A 23,814-nucleotide genomic window follows, 5' to 3' on the forward strand; every position below is an offset into this window, starting at 1 on the left:
AGGGTCAGCAAAGTACCTGGGGTCACACAGTGAAATAGCAGAGTCAGACCTCTGAGTCCTAGTTCTTGTACTGTTTGCTACATGATGTTCTAGAACTTCTCTTCCCCTGCCCCCCCCCCCACCTCCTTCCACAGGAACTGTGGTCACACATAGGACAGTTGGAATCCGTGCACACAGCTCTTCTTAAATTGCTAAGTAGGACCTCCAGGAATTTTATTTCATACCTTATTTCCTCTGAAGACCTTGAAACGATTTTGCATTTGTTCTCTCGCTTTTTTTTTTTTAATCTTAAAATATGGCACTGAGATTCTATCCCTCTCCCTCAGGCAGATATTTCCTAGTAGTCACCTGCCTGACACTAGAGTTATTTCTGTGTGCGAATGTGTCCTCCTCATTCAAATTGAGGAGAGCTGAATTCTGAGTGTAGGTGACAGAATGTGACATCAGGGAGGAGCCCAAGACTGGGCTCCACTTTCCCCACTTCCAACTCGGAACCTGTGCTTCTGTTTCTTTGTGGGTCCCCTTTCTTTCCTTCTGGTGGCCTTCCCTTCCTGCTTTTTCCCTCCTGGCCCCTTCCTTAAGCCTGCTGGACCCACCACTGCTGACTGTACCTGCTAGGAACCCTGCTGAGTGTCTTCCTTTTCACTCTCCACTCCCACCCTGGCTAATTTCATGAACTTGCAGGGTCTTGGACCACCCAGGAAAGATGCGGGGGACCCTGCTCCTTACTCTGGGAGACAGGATGCAGAACCATTATAAATGCGGGGAAGGAAATGGACAGGACACTTTCCCTTCAAAGTGCATCCCTTGGGACATGTAAACAATACACTGCAGGATAGGAGGGTCCCATGCGGCCGTCCTGGGAATCTGCATAGATGACGTCACCAGGAATCACCCAGCAGACTGCAGTCTCCAGCACCTTCCCTCCGACATCGCTGGCAGGCCCCGGAGGGGCTGGTGACCGTACGCGGAGGGAGAACCTCATCGGTCCTTGTTAATTAACTATCCTTGGGAATCATCTCATTATATAACCATCCCCGATGTCCGCATCTGACTCGGAACTGTCACTTTTGTCAGAAAGAGCGTCTTCAGGCCACGGGCACTCTGCAGAGGGGCTGGCGAAGGGTGGCTGTGTTCCTTCCCCACTGGCTGCCAGAAAGCTTATTTCTGTTTCATCTGAATCCTCTAGGTTGACTGTCTCTTCTAGAAAAGATGGTGACGTCGGGGGTACTTCTGAGTCGTCATCGGGGATCCTCACAAACACAGAGTTTAAATTTACATTGAAGGTAATTTTGTCCCCAGACTCATCGGTGGCGCTGTCATCATCCTCGGAGACGGGGTCCTGTGGCAGCCTCCCTCTCTCCTTGTAGGCCCCACTCTTGCAGCATTCCGACTGCCCGGGGCTGGGCCATGCTGCCATCAGGGGCTCGGTGTCAGCCTCAGGTTCGGATTGATCCGGTGCCTCAGCATCCGGCTGGTTGCAGTCTTCCAAGGTGGCCGAGGAGGCGGAGGCCGGACCCAGAAGCCTGCCCGTTAGCCCGTGCATAGTATAACCACCTCTGCTTATTGGAGGGGCCACCTCATCATTGCTGTCGCTCTCATCGTCATAATTATAATCCCACACTTTCTTCTTCCTGTTAACGTGAATCACCTCCACGAAAGCCACTGTTTCCAAGGGTGGCCTCTCGAGAAAGACCCAGGATGACAAGTTATTAAAATTCTTAAAAACAAAAGAGAGAGAGAGAGAATCAATTCTGAGTGTTTGCTCTTTATTTTTTGACATAATAAAACTCAGTGAGATGAACTGTTCAGTGATGAGGATGAGGACAGTGAGGCCAACGGCGGCAACAACAACAACAACAGCTAACGGTTACACAGTGTTTCCTACCTGCCGGGCCCTGGTCTCTGTGCCTCACTCGTGTCATCATTCGTTTTACCCTCACGGCCCTGCCATGAAGCAGGCTTACTATTCTTATCCCCATTTCACAGATGACAAAAATGAGGCAGAGAGGTTAAGAAACGTGCCCAGGGGGCACGAACACTGAGCGGCGGAGGCTGCCTGCGGCAGAGGCTATGTTCTGGCCTCCACTCCTTCCCGCGGGGCTCCCCTCACCGCTTCCTGCTGCTCAGGGGACTCCGGCCACTTAGATTCTGGATTGCCATCTAAATCTGTCCACTGAGATTCTCCTAGGGCGTGTCAGGGAACCGTGGGTGAGGAGAGACTCTGGAGAGCCCATTGTATCCGGGTCACAGCCCCCTGGACTGGAGGATCTTCAGGATGAAGAGGGGAATCCTAAAAGAGTTGGGAGGGTTAGAGGAATGGCAAGACTGGAGCTCACTCTATTCCAGCTCTCGGAAGAAAGCACCACCAGGACACCAGCCGAGCAGGGAGCTGTGGAGAACACAGGAGAACAAGGCTGAGTCTTGCCCCGTCGGTGGGTCTGTCTCTAGGTTAACTACGGTGGGGCGAACGAGGAGGTGGTCAGGAGACTCCTTTCAGAGACCTGGAATCGTCATCAGCACCATCTTCCTATTTTCCTAAGGCCTACTTGGGCTGCCCACTTGGGCAAACCTGCTCTTCCCCTACTCTACCCAAGCCAGGCGTAGGGACAATTTTTCTGTTGGGTTGTTCGTCTTTTTTCCCACAGGATTCCTAGGGGCGCTTCAGATCACCTGGATGCTAATTGTTTGCTGATTATTTATGTCACGTGTTTTCCCCTAGCCCGTGGTTCACCATTTTACTCTCTTTGTGAGGACATTCGATGACAAGAAATTCTTAGTTTTAACGTAAGAAAATGTATCGATGTCGAGCCTCTATGGTGTCTGCTTTTTGCGTTTGAGAGAATCTTCCTTACCCCAAGGTCACATAGAATCTCCTACAGTGCCTTTCATAGGACAACCTTTAATATACCTGGAACTGGTATTTGTGTGTGGTATGAGGTAAAGTTCCAATTGCATTTTCTCCCATATAGATACACTTATTGACCCAGCCAATCCTGTCCCCATGGCAATATCTACTCATCATTAAACATGTTTCCATACGTGTGGGTCTGTTTCTGGGCTCCCTATTTGACCAAATCTTTGTTAATGTCTCTCAAGAAGCCATTTTCTCCACAAACGACCTGTAACATCCTCTATTAGATTTATTCTTTAATGTTTTAAAAATATTTTTTTATTACTATTGCAATGGTATTTAAAATCAACTATATGATTCCACTTAACTGTACGATTTCAAGTTCAAACCAGATAAAACTAATCTATGCTGTTAGTAATCAGGATAGTGGTTATCCTTGGTGGGGGTTAGTTACTCGAAGGTGGCAGGAGAGAGACTTCTGGAGAGGCTGATTATATTCTCTTTCTTGATTTAGGCATGAATTACATGGGTGCATTGAGTTTGTGAAAATTTACAGGGCTTTATACTACGAGTTGTGTACCTACTTAATTTCTTGGAGGTTGAAAAGCAGCTTCATGTTTGTTTTCTGATTATTGCCAGTGTAAAAAAACGCAAGCATTTTTTATATTGATTTTGTATGTACCAACGTCACTAAACTTATTAATCCTAATCATTTATCTCTAGATTCATGTGAATTTTTTACTTTGCCAGTTATATCATCTATAAATTGTCACAGTCCCTACCCTTCGTCCTCACACTTTAAGATCTAGGAGGGCAGAAGTTTTTGTTTGTTTTGTTCTTTTCTATATCCCCAGCACCTAGAACATGTAAACATGTGGTAGGTACTCGGCAAATATTTGTTAAAAAAAAAAAAAAAGAAAAAGAAAACTTTAACATCTGTTCTTGATGAAACACATATACACACAAAGACACGAGGCCTAGAGTGTTCTGCTTTGCCATTCCTAGAGTTTTTACTTAAACACAGAGCAACAATTTTTCATGAAGAAGTATGAGAAAGACACAATAACAACACGTCCTCTCAGTACCTGGGGTCAACACAATAACAGGCGTATTTGTAATTGGTGTATAATTTGGACGCGCCTTAGGGATGGGAGGAACCCCAGGGAGACCTGGCGGGGGGGATTAGTAACCATTTTAGGTAAGTCAGGCAGAGAATTTATCTAGAAGGGAGTAGGTGTGGTAATAAGGACCTTTATATCTCAAGGCTACAGTGAGACATATTGGGGTAGGATTTGTCTAAGACCTCAAGGCCAAAGGAATAAATACTTGGCAGACAGGAAGAGGCGGATTAAGGCAGCGATAAGGCCGCAACTGACGGCTAACATAAAAGACTGAAAGATACGTTTACACAGAAGGATCAAAACTGTCCGTACGTGAAAGGCAGGGATCACAGTGTGGATGAAACCCAATACAGAGTCCTCTACGTCTAAGGCGTCTAAGGCGGGGCCAAATGAGGGCTGGGTTCAAATACCCATTGTAATTAAAATCTCCCCAAGCACACTCAGCACCCCCTAAACAGCCCTCAAACCCAACCCGAAGGAGTAAAAACACAAAGAAAAAGAATAGTACAATTTTATCAACTGAGGAGGAATATTTAAGTGTGCAGTTGTTTATAAAAATGAGAAGAGGGGCGCCTGGGTGGCGCAGTCGGTTAAGCGTCCGACTTCAGCCAGGTCACGATCTCGCGGTCCGGGAGTTCGAGCCCCGCATCGGGCTCTGGGCTGATGGCTCGGAGCCTGGAGCCTGTTTCCGATTCTGTGTCTCCCTCTCTCTCTGCCCCTCCCCCGTTCATGCTCTGTCTCTCTCTGTCCCAAAAATAAATAAACGTTGGAAAAAAAATAAAAAAAAAAAATTAAAAAAAAAAAGATAAATCCACCTTGTGTGTATGTTCCACTGAAGTAATCCAAATTGAAAGAAAATCTTTATAAAATGTTAATGAAACATACCGCATTATTCACAAAGGCCAAAGAATAAAAAGGAAGGAAAAGAAAGGAAAAAGAAGGCAATTCGGATGGCCTACAGCTGGCAAATGATTAAGGGAAAAATAGGACGTTAATAACAATGGGATACTATGTGACCATTAAAAGTAACACGTGGGCCAAGTATAAACAGAAAGCATCAAATGTAAATATATATTTATAGGGATGGAAAAGTCACCCAGAGTGATAATGCATCTTAGTGTTTTTAGAAAACGTTTTTTTTCCTTCTGTGAAAATAGTTAAGAATATAATAAAAATTCTTAAGTTATAAAATAAAGATAGAAATTAAAAAAAAAAAAGACTACATACCAAAACTTTGGGGAAATCATTTCTTAAGCATATATAACCAACCCGTTTCAGTATTAATATGGTGCTTATGAAGACAGCTGCTATTAAAAACATAATAATTATTCCTCCTATTTTGGCGGATTCTGATGACTCTGTTGATGAAAAATGAAATGACTTTATTTCAAAATAAATTCAATAAATTATCACAGGTGAGTGGAATAAGGTATCAAAGAACAACAAACATGGGAAAAACTATTGTTACAGACAAAAGAGTGAAAGTAATCCAAGCATACATACTCTTAAATGATGAAAATGGCAGATTTATTTTTAAAAGTGAAATTTCTTCCAGTTTATAATGATGTTTTATGACTGCCCCATGCAATACAGTAGCCATCAGCCATATGTGACTACTTAAATTTAAATCATCAAAATCGAAAAAAAACCTGTTTCTCATTCATACTGGCCATATCTCAAAGGCTCAACAGCCACCTGTTAGTACGGTTAAAAAGAAAACTCAAGGCCCCAAAAGGAGTCATTTTATGCCTGGCCCACATCACCAAACTGTAATCTTCACTGGTCATTCTGGAATTTCCAACTTAGCACCATGAGGTAATCCACCTAACATAATAAGATCCTTTTGTCCCTCAAAGGGAGGTGACCTCACCTGAAAATAATCCTATTTTTGGTCTGACTTCCTCGTTCGGCCTTTAAAAGCATTTCTCTTTCTGCAGCCCTTTGGAGCTCCTTTATACTTGCTAGATGGGATGCTGCTCAACGCACAAATCGTTCAATAAAGCTAATTAGATCTTCAAAAGGGACTCGAAAGTTTGTGACTGAACAGTAGACATGACGGGCAGAAAGAAGTGGAAGAGGGGAGTTTGTCTGAGAAAAACAACTGGGTTATTCTGAGGCTGGACTTTGGCCACACCAGGGCTCTACAGAGACCACTTTGTCCTACTGAGTGCCCCTCAAGCTTCTTGTCAAAATTCCTTTGGGAGAATTGCAACCTTCTGACTGCAAGTAGCTTTTTAAATTTTGTTTTTCTGTCTCTCTATTGCAGTGTAAGTTCCACGTGGTCAGGAAGTGTTATTTTTATTTGTTTTGTTCACTGCTGTTTCCCCAGCATCTACAAGAGAATCCAGCAGACAGTGGGGCCCCAATAAATATTTGTCAAATGGACGGGCACAGCTTTCCCTCAGGGCCTTAGCAAAAGAACCAACAGGTTAATTTGGGACTTGACCAAAGGGGAGACATTTCTCTCAATCTCTGGACTAAACTCCCCCCATACGAGTGATGCCCTAAGCTAGTGGTATTCACCACTGAGTCTGAGGAAGTTAACACTGGGCTGTTTAGGGGGTGGTGAGTGTGCTTGGGGAGATTTTATGGGTATTGTACCCATAACACTGGTCCCAGGTTGTCTTCGTTTGTTTGTAAGATCGTTGTCTAATAATAATAATAACAATATAAATATAGTAACAACAATAAGAAAAATAAAATAATAATAATAAAAATCTGGTCTTTGCCCCTGGTTCTTGGCGCAGACCATTAAAAACCCTTGGAATTTCCTGAGCGACAGGAGTGTCTTTGGGGGACCATACCTGAGTTTATGCTAATGAGCCAAGGGAGGGTGCTGGATAGCTCCAGGAAGGGGGCTGGTCACCAGAAAAACCAACCTGGTGTTTAGAGAGTGGAACTGGCCCCTGACTGTTGGGGAGGGGGCAGGGCTGGGGATGGGAGTTCAATCACTAGTGGATGACGATTTCATCAATCATGCCTACGTAATAAAACCCAGTATAAACTCTTGGACGGCAAGGCTTGGGGAGATTCGGGGTCAGGGAACACACGGACGTATCGGGAGGGTGGTGCACCCTGACTCCATGGGGACAGAAGCTCCTGCACTCAGGACCCTTCCAGACTCTGTGCCTCTGCATCTGGCCATTCATTGTATTCTTATGATAAAACAGTAATCCTGGGGCACCTGGGTGGCTCAGCCAGTTAAGTGTCAGATTGGCTCAGGCCATGATCTCATGGCTCGTGATTTCAAGCCCCACCTTGGGCTGTCTGCTGTTAGTGTGGAGCCTGCTTGGGATTCTCCCTCTCTCTCTGCTCCTCCCTTGCTCATGCTCTTTCTGTCTCTCTCTCAAAAATAAATAAACATTAAAAAAAAAAAAAAAAAGTAATCCTAAGTATAGTGCTTCCTGAGTCCCATGAGTCCTGGTGAGTTACTAATTTGAAGGGGGAGTGTGGGACCCTCTGAATTTGTAGTTAGAGTGCACAGAAGTTTGGACGGCCAGACTTGCAGCTGGTACCCGAAGAGGGGGCAGTCTTGAGTCTGAGCCCCTTAACCTGTGGGGCCTGCTAACTCCAGAGAGTGTCAGAAAGGAATCGAATCACTGGACACCCGGCTGGTGTTGGAGAATTGGTATTAGGGCATACGTATGTAGATTTGTTTGGGGTTCCCATTTTCCTAAGAGCTACAGGCATAAGGAATTTATTTATTTTTTTTTATTTTTATTTATTTATTTATTTATTTATTTTTTAATTTTTTTTTCAACGTTTATTTATTTTTTTGGGACAGAGAGAGACAGAGCATGAACGGGGGAGGGGCAGAGAGAGAGGGAGACACAGAATCGGAAAAGGCTCCAGGCTCCGAGCCATCCGCCCAGAGCCCGACGCGGGGCTCGAACTCACGGACCGCGAGATCGTGACCTGGCTGAAGTCGGACGCTTAACCGACTGCGCCACCCAGGCGCCCCCAGGCATAAGGAATTTATAGGCAAGTTCAGGTTTGCCCATATTTGACTGACCCTACACTAATGATTCAAGCTAATGCCTTTTTCCTTTAAAGATACTTGAAAGGAGCTGCTTTGTCCTTTACAATCGCTCCGGGCGTCGTTGGACCCTGCGGAACATGGGAGAGTCAAATCACACTGAGCATCTCCAAGCACTCGGCGCCAGGCCTGTGTCCACTGAATCGCCAAGGAAGCCATACCATTGCGGTTGCCTTCTGCTGTCCCACCTGATCTTGTCTGCACTCTGGTAAGTCAGACCATTAAAGAAACTCTCGTCGGGGTTGGGAAATTCAGAAAGGCTTCTGTGGTGGAGACTTTCACTTTTGGCAAAACAGTTAGGGGCCTCGTTACTTCCCAAGCAAATAATCAGCAACGAACGTCCCTAAGCCTGACTGTTCTCACTGCAGATTTCTCCACTCAGAGGAAGGTTCGGGGACTAGGCTGTTTCCCGTTCTGATGCCTTCGCAACAGAAGGACTTTTTAGTCTTCATGAGGGACTATGTCATATGCACTGGTGAGCTTCCCTTCCATCTATAAGCTATAGCGAACTTTCCTGCAAGCTGGCCACGTCCGTGGGCCACACCCAGCCTCCACAATTTGACCCTCTGATACCTGTGCGTGCAATTGGTCCCAGTAACCCTGCCTCCTCCAGCAGCTAGCTTGAATAACGGCCAACCCAAGGGCACCCAGAACTGAATTCGATCCCGACTCCCTGAGCTAAACTAGAAGCGTTGCCACTTCAGAGGATCTGACTTTACAAAGACAGACACCTGATTGTCCCTCTGCTATGGCAACTTAAAAGTGACTTCACCGCATAGTAGAGACCGACCAACAGAAAGCATCTCTGTGATGGGCTTTCCGTGGAAGGAATACCTTCAGGGCTCCACGACTTTCAGATTCTTTTCATTAACCAGGTTTTCCCTTGGAGTGAAAGCAGAACATGAGTTTTCAAAACACTTATACCTGTTTCCTGTCCAGGTGGAAGGAAGGTACATTTGACTGGAGATCTATTTATTGCTCCCGTATCTTTAGACTTAAAATAGACAGATACACAGTAGTTTGTGTTTGGAATCAGCTTGTCGATGACATAAGTGACATTTCCGATGATGTTTCCATTTAGCTTGGGGTGGTGCTGTAAAAAAGAAGCAAAAAAATCAGGAAGGCTTTGAGTGAGAATTTCATTTGCAGGCAGGCCCTTCGAGCCTCCTTGGGGTTTTGTCCTCAGATCTTAAATGGGGATAGAAAGATCTCAGGTTTGAAAAGAAAAAGTATTTTTAAGTCATTTGGGGCCAGCAATTTAGCACAAAACTAGATGCACATTTTTAAACCATGAAATCTAGTCTAGCAACTGCACTTTATAACGAGTAGAAAAAGGTTCAACGAGGAATAAAAGTTTCCATGATGTTTGGGCACCTGGGTGGTTCAGCTGGTTAAAGGGTTGAGAGATCCACACTGAGCATGGAGTCTCCTGGAGATTCTCTCTCTCTCTCTCTCTCTCTCCCTCTGCCCCTCTCTCCCACTTGTGCTCTCTCTCTCAGGCAAATAAAATGAAAAAAAGAAAAAAAAAGAAAAAAATGTTTCCATGATGTCATTTTTACAAGATTATTTTGTCATGCATTAAGATAATCTTGCAAAACTAAGAACATAAAAAAATGAGATTATCTTTTTCCATTAATGATATGTGTCTACTCTTCAGGAAGTGCCTTCATACATATTAATGAATGTGATTATGAAAACAGTCCACAGAGTTGCAATGATCTCCATTCTCCAGATGAGGAAACTACCACTCAGAGTGGTTAAGTAACTTTCCAAGGCCACACAGCATGGCTGTGGCAGAACTGTGGCTGATGTCTAATTCCTCATCTTCTCCCTTTAGACACCTTGCCCCTTCTGTTCCTAGGTAGTTCTGTTCCATTTTGGAATTAGAGAGATGATATGAAGTTTCTTTCAAGAAAAACAACTTCGGGGCACCTGGGTGGCTCAGTCGGTTGAGCGTCCGACTTCGGCTCAGGTCACGATCTCGCAGTTTGTGAGTTCGAGCCCCGCGTCGGGCTCCGTGCTGACAGCTGAGGGCCTGGAGCCCTGCTTCGGATTCTGTGTCTCCCTCCCCTCAGCTCTTCCCCTGCTCACACTCTGTCTCTCTCTCAAAATAAATAAAGATTAAAAAAAAATTAAAAAAAAAAAAAGAAAAACAACTTCTGCGTGAAGTTTTATGGTTTTCAAAATACTAACAGTTCTACGAATCAGGATTTTCCAGCAGTTCATATACGGCCTTCTGTAATAACGTTTTTCTGCAAATTTCTATTTGGAAGGAGGAAGAATTGAAAGAGAAAGAAAGAAAGAAAGAAAGAAAGAGAGAAAGAAAGAGCTCTAACAAACTAAACTCTCATGCAGTGCCAATAAGCAGTGAAGAAGAAAAAGGGGGCAGAAGTAGAAACAGTGTCATGGAGGGAGGGCTCTTGCCTCCAGGAGAAATAGCCAAAAATAGCTGAGAATCAGACTATCTGGGTTTCACACCTGGTGTTGCCATTGTGTGATCTTGATGAAGTCTGCCATACTTACTTCCTGTTTCACCAGGCAAACAGAAGCTCGCCTGAGTATTTTGCCCCCTGCCCCCGCACTCGCCTTGGATGCACAGTCCCTGCTCTGCACCAAGGTCAATCCCTTCTTGTGCTTATGAGATTCCATCCCTCCTCACTTCCTCAAGCACATGGTCCAGCAATCCCTTTGGAACATCCCATCTGCATATGAACATGCTGTAACTTCTTCCATTTTATTTTATTTTATTTTATTTTGAGAGGGAGAGAGAGGGAGAAAGAGAGAGAGAGAGAGAGAGAGAGAGAGAGAGAGAGAGAGAGAGAGAGGATCTTAAGCAGGCTCCACACCCAGCATGCGGCCCGATACAGGGTTCGAACTCACGACTGTGAGATCATGATCTGAGCTGAAATCAAGAGTTGAATCACCTAGGCACCCCATAAGTTCTTCCATTTTAAAATGTCCCTCTTATGGGGCACCTGGGTGACTCAGTTGGTGAAATGTCTGACTCTTGATTTTTTTGGTTCGGGCCATGATCTCATGGTTCATGTTCCAGCCCCGACTCAGGCTTTGTGTCCTGATAGTGCAGAGCCTGCTTGGGATTCTCCCTGTCCCCTGCTCTCTGCCCCTCCCTCATTCCCCCCCCCCCCAAAAATAAATAAACTTAAAAATAAAATAAAATAAAATAAAATAAAATAAAATCCCTCTCTCTTGACCCCAGCTTCCCATAGCTACCACAGAGTATCTCTCCTCTTTACAGAAAAACTCCTTAGAAGATTTAGTTCTCCTCACTGTCTCTAATTTCTTTCTTCCTTCTCTTTCTGGAATCCGTTCTTACCAGGTCCTCACCCCATCACTCCACTGAAATCACTCTTATCAAGGTCACCAGGACTTCCATGTTGCTAAATCCAATACCCAATCCATAGTCCTCACCTAACGTGTCCCATTTATAGCATTTGATTCAGTAGATCACTTTCTCCTTCTGGAACTTTCTTCTCTCAGCTACCAGGACATCATTTTCACCTAGTTGTTCTCCTACCATGCTGGTTGCTCCTTCCCAGTCTCTTTCTCTCTTTTTTAAGGTTTTATATTTAAGTAACCTCCACACCCAACATGGGGCTTGAACCCACAACAACCCCTAGATCAAGAGTTGCACACTGTACTGACTGAGCCAGCCAGGCACCCCTCTAGTCTCTTTTGCTGGTTCCTCATTTGCCAGATCTCTCTATTTTGGGCTTCTGGGGCTCTGACTTTGGACGTCCTCTTTCCTCTCTGCATATCCACTTCCAGGTGATCTCACCTTGTCTCAAGGTATCAATATGCACCAAGAAGCCAACGACTCCCCGGGACGTCTCTCCAGCGAGGAGCTCTCTCTTGAACTCCAGACTCAGAGCATCCAACTCCTGCTCACTATATCCTCCTGGATGCCTTATTGGCACCTCAAACTTAATATATCCAGATCCAAGCTACTGATACCCAATTATCCACCTCCTCCATCCGTAATCTTCCCCATTTAAATTTTTTTTAAATTTATTTTTGAGACCGAAAGAGAGAGAGAGAGAGAGAGAGAGAGAGAGAGAGAGAGAGAGAGAGAATGGGGGAGGAGCAGGGGGAGAGGGAGTCGAAGTTGGACGCTCAACCGAGACACCCAGGTGCCCCTGTAATCTTCCCCATTTTAATTAATGGAAACTCCATCCATCCAGATGCTCTTGTCTCTTTCTTCACCCCATGGCACATCCAACCCATCCAAAAATACTGTCAGCTCCACTTGCAAGATATATGCAGAATTTAACCACTTCTCATTACTGCCAAGTGGTCCAGGCCACCATCTGTCACCTGGATTACACCAGTAGTCTCTTCTTTTTTTCTTGGTCTAATTTAATCCAAAGATTACTTTTCTTGGGGCGCCTGGGTGGCTCAGTCGGTTGAGCTTACGATTTCGGCTCAGGTCATGATCTCACGGTCCATGAGTTTGAGCCCCGTGTTCATGCTCTGTCTCTCTCGGTCTCAAAAATCAATAAACGTTAAAAAAATAAATAAATAAAGATTACTTTTCTTTAATGAAGAAGATGCTTATTAACTGTCATTTTCCTCTTCTGGTGTTGTCAATATCCTAATAGCTTTCTTATTTTAAAAATAATAATCTCAAACAGAGTTAGTAGCTCACAGGTTGAGTATCAATGAGATGTGACTGGTTTATGATATTTAAAGAAGCTTTGTACAGTCTCTGAGCTACATAAGCTGATTTTTTCCCTCTGTTATTTTCATTTTGTTTTGATTAGGGTGTTGATTATATCCAGGTAGATAGTACAGCGAAAATTGTAATTTGCCATTTCCTACTAAGCAATTACCATCTCCACAGCCTCTTAACTGGTCTCCCAACCTCCACCTTTGGCTCCTGTGGTTTATTCTCAATACACCAGCCAGGATGCCCTGTTAAAGCCTCCGGACCTCCAGCAGCTTCATGATACTTCAAAGCCTCAGACCCACAAAGCCCAACAAGATTGGGCCCCACTGCCTCCCTGATCTCACCTCCTTCTAGTCTCCTGTCCCGGTTACTCCATTCCAGCTCCCTGCCCTGATTCTCAAATCTACTGGGTCCACTCCAGCCTCAGGACCTCTGCTTCCTGTGCCCTCTTCCTGACATGCCCCTGCCCCTGGTGACTTGTGGGCTGGTACTTGCAAGGGTTTCCCATCGGCAAAGGGCTATGCACATGTCAGCTGCTGTTCTGGGAGGGCCCACTTCCACTCATCCCAGCACCCTGGAATTTCGCCCCAGTGTGCTGAAATTAGCCTGTTCTCTTTGTCCACACCACATTCCTTTCCTGTGTGCCCCTCGATGTTGCGCATGTGGCCTCTTCTTTGAAAGAAGACCACACTGCTAGGCTAAGTCAACATATTTCCACAATGAATGAACTATAGAGACTTCTTTGCTTAAAGTCAGACCCCGCGGATTCAGACCCTTTAGGCTCAATTGCTCAAATCATTACAAATGTCTTTTTCCTTGTTTTTTTTTTTTTTTAAGAAGACGGTCAAATATATTCACTGCCAGCTCAGAACTGTTTTAGCCACTTACCTTCTTAACAATCTTCCCTGACTGTTCTTCGATGACGAGAGGTAAGTAATACTGTAAGATCTCGCCATTTAGTATCTTGGGAATGACCGGTGGAAATTTCACTATTACGTTGATGTGGTTGGTAGAGCCAACAATATCAAAGTCCGGTGGTTCCAAAGACACTGTGGAGAAAACGAAACCAGAAACAGACCCCAATGATGTCAGCCAATGACTGCATCGCAGCAACGCTCCCGTGGCTGTAATACAACCTGACCTCTTGACAACCATCTTCTCTCTAACCTACGGTCTTAGGTGAGGCATGGGTTGTATTCTTTTTTTTTTTTTTATTGGTGAAAAACTGAGACTAAAAGTGATGTGATTTGCTTACTATTACCACAAGAAACGGAAGGTTCCAGGATGGAAGTCAGTCCTTTCGGAATTTTCAGCCTGTATTCTAAACAAAATGACTTCTTATCATATCACAGTAACAATGATACCCAACCATTGCAGAAATATCAGAAAATACAGTAGGCAAGTGTCCCTGAATGTGGTTAATCGTGTTTTGTCTATATCGTATCAGTGTAAATATATACACACATGTATATAAACTGAACTAGTGCATACACACACACACACACACACACACACACACACACACATCTCATCTAAAATTAAATCATTCTTACCTATAGCTTTGCATGGTATATATTTCACTTAATTCACAAACATATCCATGCATATTTGTCTACATTAAGGGGTGGAAAATGGGCCTGTGGGCTGGAGTTTTGCACAGCCTGCCAGTTCAGAATGGTTTTTATATTTTAATGAGTTGTGGGGCGCCTGGGTGGCTTCGTTGGTTAAGCCTAACTCTTGATTTTGGCTCAGGTCATGATCTCATGAGCCATGAGTTTGGGAGCCCCAGCATTGGGCTCCATGCTGACGGCGTAGAGCCTACTGGGGATTCTCTCTCTCCCCCTTTCTCTCTTCCCATCAGCTGCTTGCTCTCTCTCTCTCTCTCAATAAATAAATAAATAAACTTACAAAATAATAAAAGGGTTGTAAAACAACTGAAGAAGGACAGGTGATATTGTGTATGATATGTGGCCCATAAAGTCTAAAGTATTTCTTTTCTGGCCTTTACAGAAAGTTGGCTGACCCTGGATCTTCATCGTTAACTTTTTAGGGGTGACTCTATTCCACTAAGCGTCTGGCTGCACTACAATTTAACTGATCTGTTGCTTTAATTTTTTTTTTTAACGTTTATTGATTTTTGAGACAGAGAGAGACAGAGCATGAACGGGGGAGGGTCAGAGAGAGGGAGACACAGAATCTGAAACAGGCTCCAGGCTCTGAGCTGTCAGCACAGAGCTGGACGCGGGGCTTGAATCACGGACCAGGAGATCATGACCTGAGCCGAAGTCGGCCGCTTAACCGACTGAGCCACCCAGGCACCCCGATCTGTTGCTTTGAATATTTAGATTGTCTCTACATTTTCTGAATAGACCCACTGTGTCAATGAGCATTCTTAGAGCTAAATCATTACATTTGTCCACAATTATTTCTGTAGGACAAACCATTAAAGAGGAATTCTGGATGAGAGCAGGGACACGGCAAGATTTGAATACATCCTGCTGCAGATTTTCAGATGTTCAAAGTACACTCTCCGCATTTCCCCTAAGCCTGGGTACTTACATGTGTTTGACATTTACCATTTTGAGTCTTGACAAATGACGTCTCATCCTTACTGTAATGTACCTTCTGTAATTGTCTGAGCGCCACGATCTAGAAGTTGTGCTTTTCTTTCTTTTCTTTTCTGGACGCACACATAAACATACACACACACACAAACCCAGGGAATCTTGTCTGCGACAGTGGGATTCGGTTATTGTCACTTTGCTAAGCACGAATGTGTGAACGCACATCCACACAGCCTTTAACAGGGAGCTGAAACCAAATCTTTCTCTTGGAAACAGGTTGCAAATGAGGACCTCGAAGAAGAGCTAGAGTCTGGCCGAGGGCCACCAGCAGCCACCCTGGAGCTGTTTAACACAAGTGCCACAGGGAGCTGCCTCCAGTCATAGGGAAAGAAAGACAGGCAGACCCACTCTCGGGCTCCGGTCTCCGAGTGCCCCGGGTGCACATGTGTTTTGGGAACTAACATAGATAAGAACTATTGGCTTATGATCTGCAGGAGGGGGTACCGTATTAAGGAAAACTTTGGCCCAAAGAGTTGGGACAGCTCAGATACAGGCCTTCTGGACCTCCCGACCTACTTCCTGTCAGGTTGTGACAGGAAATGAACCGGAACAAACCAACCATTGCTGCCGGGACGCCTGTCTTAGACAGGCAGTGAGGAATCGCCGGCAAAGGACAGATTATCGTCCCACTTTTTGGATAAGAAAACCAAGGCTCCGAGAAGCAAACACTTCACAGGTCCAGAGCCGCGAAGGGGCAAGGCCAGCTGGTAAACATAGCCCTGAGTTTCAGACACCTCTGCAGACCTGCCTGTGTCACGGGAAAGCAAATAACGATGATCTTGATGATGATGATGAAAATGATAAGCAGAGATGAACTCACCGTGTGTTGCCAGGAAGAAATCGCTGATACAGCTGACCAGCATTGTGTTTCCCCTGAATCCATCAACTCTGGGGATGTAGGTCTCTGGCAGGACTTCCCACACATCGGTTAGGTCGCAAAATGATGCTGTGATATTTGAACAGTGCTCCACAATCTTCATATCGTCTGGTTTACTTTGAAAGGAAAAGACATGAGAAAAGGCAAACTTTAGTATTTATGTGATGGAGATTCCGTTAACTGCATGCCTCACTTCCTCATTTCTTTACGTCTCTGCTCAAGCATCACCGTATCAGGTCGCCTGCCCTAACCACCTTATTTAAAATGCAACACCTTGGAAGATGCCTGGGTAGTTCAGTCGGTTAAGCATCCGCCTTCCCCTCAGGTCATGATCTCCCGGGTTCATGGGTTCGAGCCCTGCGTCAGGCTCTGTGCTGACAGCTCAGGGCCTGGAGCCTGCTTCAGACTCTGTGTCTTCCTCTCCCTCTGCCCCTCCCCTGCTTGTACTCTGTCTTTCTCCCTCTCTCTCTCTCTCTCTCTCTCCAAGATAAACATTAAAAAAATTAAAATAAAAAAAAATCTATATATAAAATAAAATGGAACACCTAGGGGCGCCTGGGTGGCTCAGTCAGTTGAGTATCTGACTCTTGGTTTCAGCTCAGGTAATGATCTCACAGTTCATGAGTTCAAGTCCCGCATCAGGCTCTGCACTGACAGCACAGAGACTGCTTGGGATTCTCTCTCTCTCTCTCTCTCTCTCTCTCTCTCTCTCTCTTTGTTTTTCCCCTGCTTGTGCCACTCGCTCTCTCAAAATAAATAAATAAGCTTAAAAAAAAAAAAGGAACACCTTACCCCATCATGTCCACCCCCTCTCTCGCTTGTCTTCATGTTCCTGCATTCCATTTACCATCACCTACCACATTATATCTTTATTTGTTTTTTTGGTATTTCTGTCTACTTTCCGAATGTCTGCTCTAGGCTCCAGGAGACCAAGGGCTTTGGTTCATGGTTGGTCCCCTGGCCATGTAGTCGGTGCTCAGTAAATATTTGCCGGGTGAATAAATGAGCAAACATTACACTTTCATGACAGAAGTCCCAGATCTCTTTGCCCCTACAAGACCATCAGGAGTGTCCTCCCTGAGACACATTCTCTCTCCAGCTGAAGATCACATGGTCCAGGCCTAAATCAGCCTGTTCTATAGGGACAACACAGATGTCTGATGTCTTGAGCCTCAGAAAGGTAAGTAGGTGATACACGTGACCACCTAACGCAGAGAGAAACTAAGACTTTGGCAGGCACCAGAGAAACTCACAAGAGGCCTTCCATGGGCCAGTCAGTGGTAGTAACAGCTGTTAGCCAGATAAACAGCAAACAAAAGAACGAAGCTACTAGATCAAAGTGACAACCTATAAGGGTGATGTCAGACGTCGGAAAAAGAGAGCCATAGAAGGCTCTCTCCATTATGGCATTAATCTCTGCGGCAACTGTAAGTAGGATACTGAGCTCAGAGAAGCCGAGCTCTGTGCCTGAAGGTCAGGGCTGATTAGTGATTAAGCCAGACCGTGGACCTGGTCTGGGCCAGGCAGCTCTCTGATGTGCCACCACCCACCCCACCCCCCTCACCCCCCCGCCCCCACCGAGTAAAGAAAAGTGAACACGGCATCGATATGGTCACCAGATCTTTGGACTCCTGTCCTCAGAAAACAGTGCTTTTAAACATTCAGACTTACTGAGTCAGAGAAATAATTATAAAAACCATACGCCGTAATTATTGTGCGTCTGAGGCTTTGACCTGTAGAAATGGTTATAAATACAAGTTTTGTTAGAAGTGGTTTTGGAATATGACATTATTCAGCTTAATTAAAAATGGACTTGTGTCTTGTCTTTGGACTTTTAAAGCTCTGAATACAAACCAGAGAGAGGAGGAGAGAGAGGCTTTATCACAAGTAAGATGACGACTCTTCCCCACCCCCCAATTAGTAGAAAGACCTTTACCAAGAAGAAAATTAAGCGTCAAACCAACCTCATGACTGTGTACCATAACGTATAGTGAGTTGGTGCAATCGAATGGTTTTTTAATTCCCATGACAAGATAAGCCGGAAGCTGCGAAATGTCACCTTTAAAGTGCAAGATTCGTCTGACAAATCTAAAGGAAACAGGAGGAAAAAAAAAAAAAAAAAAGAAAAAGAAACGCTGAATCTGGAACTCAAGGTATAGCTTGGCTCCTATCCCATCTGTTCCTTGGGATTTGGAGCCCACACTCCCAGCACAGAAGCCCCAGGGGCCTTGGAACCACAGGAAGGAAATGGTTCTGGTGGACATGAAAAATGAAGTCATATAACTAATTGATGAACAACACATTGTTAGGGCAGGCAAACTTAGGATGCAGGAACTCGGCACTGTGTAATCAGAATTTCGGCTCACGCTTAATTATCATGGACTCTCAGTGGCCCGCTGAATCAAAATGATCTATGTTATCCTGTCCTGGGCCACCTCATTCTCTCAACTCCACTCCACCTCTTTCTGGAGTCCCCTAAGCAGCTCGCTCAGCCCTCTGCCTGCCTTCCCTCCACTGAATCTCCCACCGCACTTATCCCCCAGTCATGGAAGGAAGGGACAGATAAATGTATGCCTAGACTGGCCCTTTCCAGGCATTGAGTCTGGGCAGCAATGCTGAAGCGGGTGCTATTAAGAGACTCATTCTACAAACTGTAAGGCTGAGAGTTGGGTTATACAATATTATGCAGCTGGCAAGAGGCAGCGGTAAATGACACTCTGAAGCTATACCTGTCGGGCACCTGGGTGGCTCAGTCGGGTTAAGTGTCCAACTTTGGCTCAGGTCAAGATCTCACAGTGTGTGAATTCGAGCCCCATATTGGGCTCTCTGCTGTCAGTACCTGCTTTGGATTCTCTGTCCCCCTCCCCCGCTCTCCCGTCCCCACTCCTGCTTGTTCTCTCTCCCTCTCAAAAATAAATAAAAACATTAAAAAAAAAAAAAGCTATAGTTGTCAAATCCTGTTTAAATGCAAGTCTTTTTTTTTTTTTTTCCAATAATTAACATGTTGTTTTTTTTTTTTTTTTTTAAACGTTTATTTATTTTTGAGACAGAGAGAGACAGAGCATGAATGGGGGAGGGGCAGAGAGAGAGGGAGACACAGAATCGGAAACAGGCTCCAGGCTCTGAGCCATCAGCCCAGAGCCCGACGCGGGGCTCGAACCCACGGACTGTGAGATCGTGACCTGGCTGAAGTCGGACGCTTAACCGACTGAGCCACCCAGGCGCCCCTCCAAATTCACTTCTTATGATTCTCGAAGCTTCCAGTAGTTAGGACCTAGGGCCTTTGCTTCTTGACTTCGAACTCTTCGTCCTCTGTGCTCATCACAAGGTTGGATATATAGTTAATGCACAGTGAGATTATGGGGGGCGGATTTCTATATGTAGGCAAGGTGTTTAGTTCAGAAAAATTATTTTCCTTTACCTGGCACCAGATAACAGGTGTAAGAATGCAAATTAAAGGGAAATTATGTCCGGGTTGTTTTTTGTTTGGCATAGTCTGTCTCCTCAATCTTTGGTGAAGGGGCTTTAAGTTGAAAATTCCTTTAAAAATGTTTTTAAAGATTTTATTAAAGATTTTATTCTTAAGTAATCTACACACCCAACATGGAGCTCGAACTCACAACCCTGAGATCCAGAGTCACACGCTCTGCCGACTGAGCCAGCCAGGCACCCCTGAAAATTCTTTTAAGGAGTTTTAAAATGATCTCTGGTGTGGGGCACGTGGGTGGCTCAGTCGGTTACCGGTCTGACTCTTGATGTCGGCTCAGGTTGTGACCTTGCAGGTCACGGTCCCCTGGGTGGTGATCTCGCGGTTCGTGGGTTTGAGCCCTGAGTGGGGTTCTGTGCTGACAGGGTGGAGTCTGCTTGGGATTCTCTTTCTCTTCCTCTCTTTCTGCCCCTCCCCTGCTCACAGGCACTCTCTCTTCCACTGAACGTAAATAAACAAACATTAAAAAAAATAAATAAAATGATCTCTGGTGTTAATTTCTTTCTTTTTTTTTTTTTAATTTTTTTTTCAACGTTTATTTATTTTTTGGGGGACAGAGAGAGACAGAGCATGAACGGGGGAGGGACAGAGAGATAGGGAGACACAGAATCGGAAACAGGCTCCAGGCTCTGAGCCATCAGCCCAGAGCCTGACGCGGGGCTCGAACTCACGGACTGCGAGATCGTGATCTGGCTGAAGTCGGACGCTCAACCGACTGCGCCACCCAGGCGCCTCTGGTGTTAATTTCTTATAAGAGTTTTGAGAGACAAATGAGAAAATGTGGCTACTGTTGGCTCCTTTGACAGAGAAAAGGAGAGAAATTGAGAAAATCTGTGAAAAAGGATTCAGACAAAAATGGGCAACAGATCTGGGATCAGAAATCAAGCTCCCCGCATTTTAGACTTCTGAATGGTCACCCCAATCCTCTGTCCCTTACACGAAATTCAGCCAAGCCAAGAAAATTTCTTACCAGGCCATGCCGATACCACACCAACCATGAGGCCGATATACACTAGGAAGAAGAAAAAAATATTAGACCAGCAAAAATACTCTCTCCAGGTTCAATTTGTAATTATTGCTCTGGGTCTGGCATTCTTTTGTACACATGGCTTAATCAATGTTGGATTGCGACATCCATGTGTTAAAAAAAAAAAAAAAAGCTCCAGTAAAGGGTTCTTAGAAGGTCACTGAGGGTATCAGCAGCACATGGCCCAAGGCTTTCAACCTGAGTGAATCCAAAATAAGCTCTGTTTGGGAGCTGATGCTAATACCAGGGCTGGTTGGTTGAGAGAATGTCCCGAGAAGCATTTACCTGCCTGGAAAAAGTCTCAGAATATGAATACACAGGCATGTTGTTGGTTAAGAAACGTTAAAGGTAAAGGTGTTTGCCAAGGGTGGTGTAGGAGGTGTAGGAAGAAAACTGATGGGATTTGGGGGCCCTCATTTGTTTTCGGGATGACACAGTGACTTGGGAGGGGAGGGGTTGCAGGCATTTTTAGGACGCGGAGGCCAAGGAGGTTACACGCCCCCGTGCCTGGGCGGTGTGCTCAGGGGAGAAGTATACCGCCCATGGATCCCCTACTTATGAGCTATGGAACAGACGACACGGTGATAGCGAAATAGAATCAAAAGAAAGGTAGAGAAAAAGTGGACCAGGATGACAGAGTGAGAAAAAAAAAAATCAATGATAGATACACGGAAGCCAAAGTTCAGGAATGACTTCTCAGTCTGGTGACATGGTTAGGAGATAAGGGGTTTGGCCTCCTCCTAAGTATGGGAGTCGAGTGATAAACTCCTCCCTGGATTAGAATGAGGGTATTAAGAGAAATTGCTCTTAGGGTTCCTCACGAGGATATTCTCCATCACTGTGGAGCCTGAAGTCATTCTTATTTAGGTGTTTGTTTTCCTAAGATTAATAGTAGGGCAGGTGCTCCTACTGAATCCAGACCATCAATCAGCACAGGCTTCCTATCTACGTTCCATTTGGCTCTTGGCACCGGATGGGCTGATACTGGGCCCCCTCATCAGGGAAAGCCGTTTGCTACCCCCAACAGGGCTCTGGGTGGTGGGGTGACTGCTGGCTTGGTCCTAGGAGCACTGGGACAAAAGTGACGCTTACCCACGGGATACAAATCATGGGGTCTAATCCAGGGAGTATTCTGGCTCCAAAGCATCTTTGGTATCAAGTCTTGTCTTTACTTTCACATCTGAAAGGAAATAGATATCAGGTGATCCAAATGCTGAAGTGTTTACTTAAATTACAAAAGATAAAAAAGGACAAAGACAGGACAACGTGGGAGGAACAGGAATTTTCCTGTTCCAGGCTTCCTCTGCCTTCCCAGGAGCTGGCCCTGGGACCAGTTCCCTATCTAGCTCTGGGAGAAGTTTTAAATTTAATTTTTGAACAGGCGACAGAGTTACTCGCTTCCAAAAATACACAAAAGCAAAGAGCAAAAGGTCTTGATCCCTTCAGAAAACTACTTCTATTAATTTTTTGGTGAGTCCTTCACAACATCTTTATGTATAAGCAAAACCAAATATATGTTATTTCTCCTTCTTGTTTAAAAATGTTTTATTTTGGGGCGCCTGGGTGGCGCAGTCGGTTAAGCGTCCGACTTCAGCCAGGTCACGATCTCGCGGTCCGGGAGTTCGAGCCCCGCGTCGGGCTCTGGGCTGATGGCTCGGAGCCTGGAGCCTGCTTCCGATTCTGTGTCTCCCTCTCTCTCTGCCCCTCCCCCGTTCATGCTCTGTCTCTCTCTGTCCCAAAAATAAATAAACGTTGAAAAAAAAAATTTAAAAATGTTTTATTTTTGAGAGAGAGAGAGAAGAGGGAGAAACAGAGCGTGCGCGGGAGGGAGGGGCAGGGGGGGAGGCAGAGAGAGAGGGAGACAGAGTCTGAGGCAGGCTCCAGGCTCTGAGATGTCAGACAGAGAGAGCTAGCGGGGAGAGGGGCAGAGAGAGGAGAGAGAACCCCAAGCAGGTTCCATGCTGTCAGCATGAAGCCTGATGGGGGGCTCAAACTCACAAACAGTTGAGATCACGACCTGAGCCAAAACCAAGAGTCGGATGCCTAACTGACTGAGCCACCCAGGCGCTCCTAGGTGTTCCATTTTATTTTATTTTATTTTAAATTTTTTAATGTTTACTTTTGAGAGAGAGAGAAAGACGGGGTGCAAGCAGGGGAGGGGCAGAGGGAGAGGAAGACACAGAATCCCAAGTTCACTCATTAGTTTCATGCATTCGTTTCTGAGTTGTCTGTTTTCAGATTTAAAGGTATTTTGTTTCTTGGCATCCGCATTGTGAGTCCTAGTTGCCTTCTCTGCCTCAGGGCTTTTGTCTCCATCCAAGCAACTGCGCCCCATAGGTTCTGGGTGTCCTGTCCTCCCAACACTTGTAGCAGGCATCAAGCCCCCGCGCTGAAACTGGAAAAGGGCCACAGGGCGGCAGACCTGAGTTCAAGCTCAAAACATGAAAAAGTCCTTCGACTATGAGGTAACAGGTCCCATCCGGGTATTCTACAGGAATCCGAGAGATTCCAAGTCAAAGATGCCTTCCCTGCTGCAGACTCCCCCACCCATGAGCTATCTAGGCTCCTCTGCTTACAACCTGTCCCACAAGACTGCACCCATTTAGAGTGTCTACAGGGATCTTTGAGACACATGACGTCATCTCCCACCATTACTCCCCGAAGGAGTGCTGCAGAGCTGTGGATACTCCCTAGAAGCTGGCCGCAGCTAGAGTGTAGAATGCCACAGGGGGGTGGGGGGGGGGGGGGGGACGGGAATCCCTTACAGTTGAACATCTGCCCTGCGGCTTCTCAACCCTCTGTCTTTGCCTGACAGTATGTCTTCACCTTTGTTCTACATCTGTGGAACATTCGGGTTTATTCAATGGCTGAGACACACACACACACACACACACACACACACACACACACACAATTACACAATTAGAAGTCCTCACCCCCTGTGGGCCAGGGGATGTCGCCTCCCCTTTATTCCTGATGACCCATACTCTACTTCCAACCCAATGACTAGTAACTAGATTTCCTGCTTGCTTGGAAAATCTCATTTCCTGTCTTGGCATCCTGTCTGGGGTTGTTAATGAGGTGCCTTAAACCTCTCCCTGACT

At 45.4% G+C, this 23,814-nt stretch overlaps 1 protein-coding gene across 3 annotated transcripts in view; it reads right to left on the reverse strand.

The window, feature by feature from the left end:
• Positions 1-272: 272 nt before the first annotated feature.
• IFNAR2 (interferon alpha and beta receptor subunit 2) overlaps positions 273-23,814 on the reverse strand; it is a 31,827-nt gene continuing 8,285 nt past the window's right edge. The window contains exons 1-9 of one of the 3 annotated variants that reach the window (XM_040484021.1): positions 22,998-23,389; positions 21,803-21,890; positions 20,654-20,695; positions 18,161-18,284; positions 16,140-16,312; positions 13,584-13,744; positions 8,936-9,104; positions 5,203-5,333; positions 273-1,720 (exon numbers count right to left, since the gene is read on the reverse strand). In XM_040484021.1, coding sequence (XP_040339955.1) covers positions 1,016-1,720; positions 5,203-5,333; positions 8,936-9,104; positions 13,584-13,744; positions 16,140-16,312; positions 18,161-18,284; positions 20,654-20,695; positions 21,803-21,857 — 1,560 coding nt within the window. In that variant the 5' untranslated portion in view covers positions 21,858-21,890; positions 22,998-23,389 and the 3' untranslated portion in view covers positions 273-1,015. Of the gene's footprint in view, positions 1,721-5,202; positions 5,334-8,935; positions 9,105-13,583; positions 13,745-16,139; positions 16,313-18,160; positions 18,285-20,653; positions 20,696-21,802; positions 21,891-22,997; positions 23,390-23,814 lie in introns of those variants that run through there. The other 2 variants (XM_040484022.1, XM_040484023.1) reach the window with 2 other exon arrangements.

The sequence above is a fragment of the Herpailurus yagouaroundi genome, unplaced genomic scaffold (genome assembly GCF_014898765.1).
Source record: "Herpailurus yagouaroundi ecotype Mexico unplaced genomic scaffold, PumYag 162, whole genome shotgun sequence".
Lineage (NCBI taxonomy): Eukaryota > Metazoa > Chordata > Mammalia > Carnivora > Felidae > Herpailurus > Herpailurus yagouaroundi.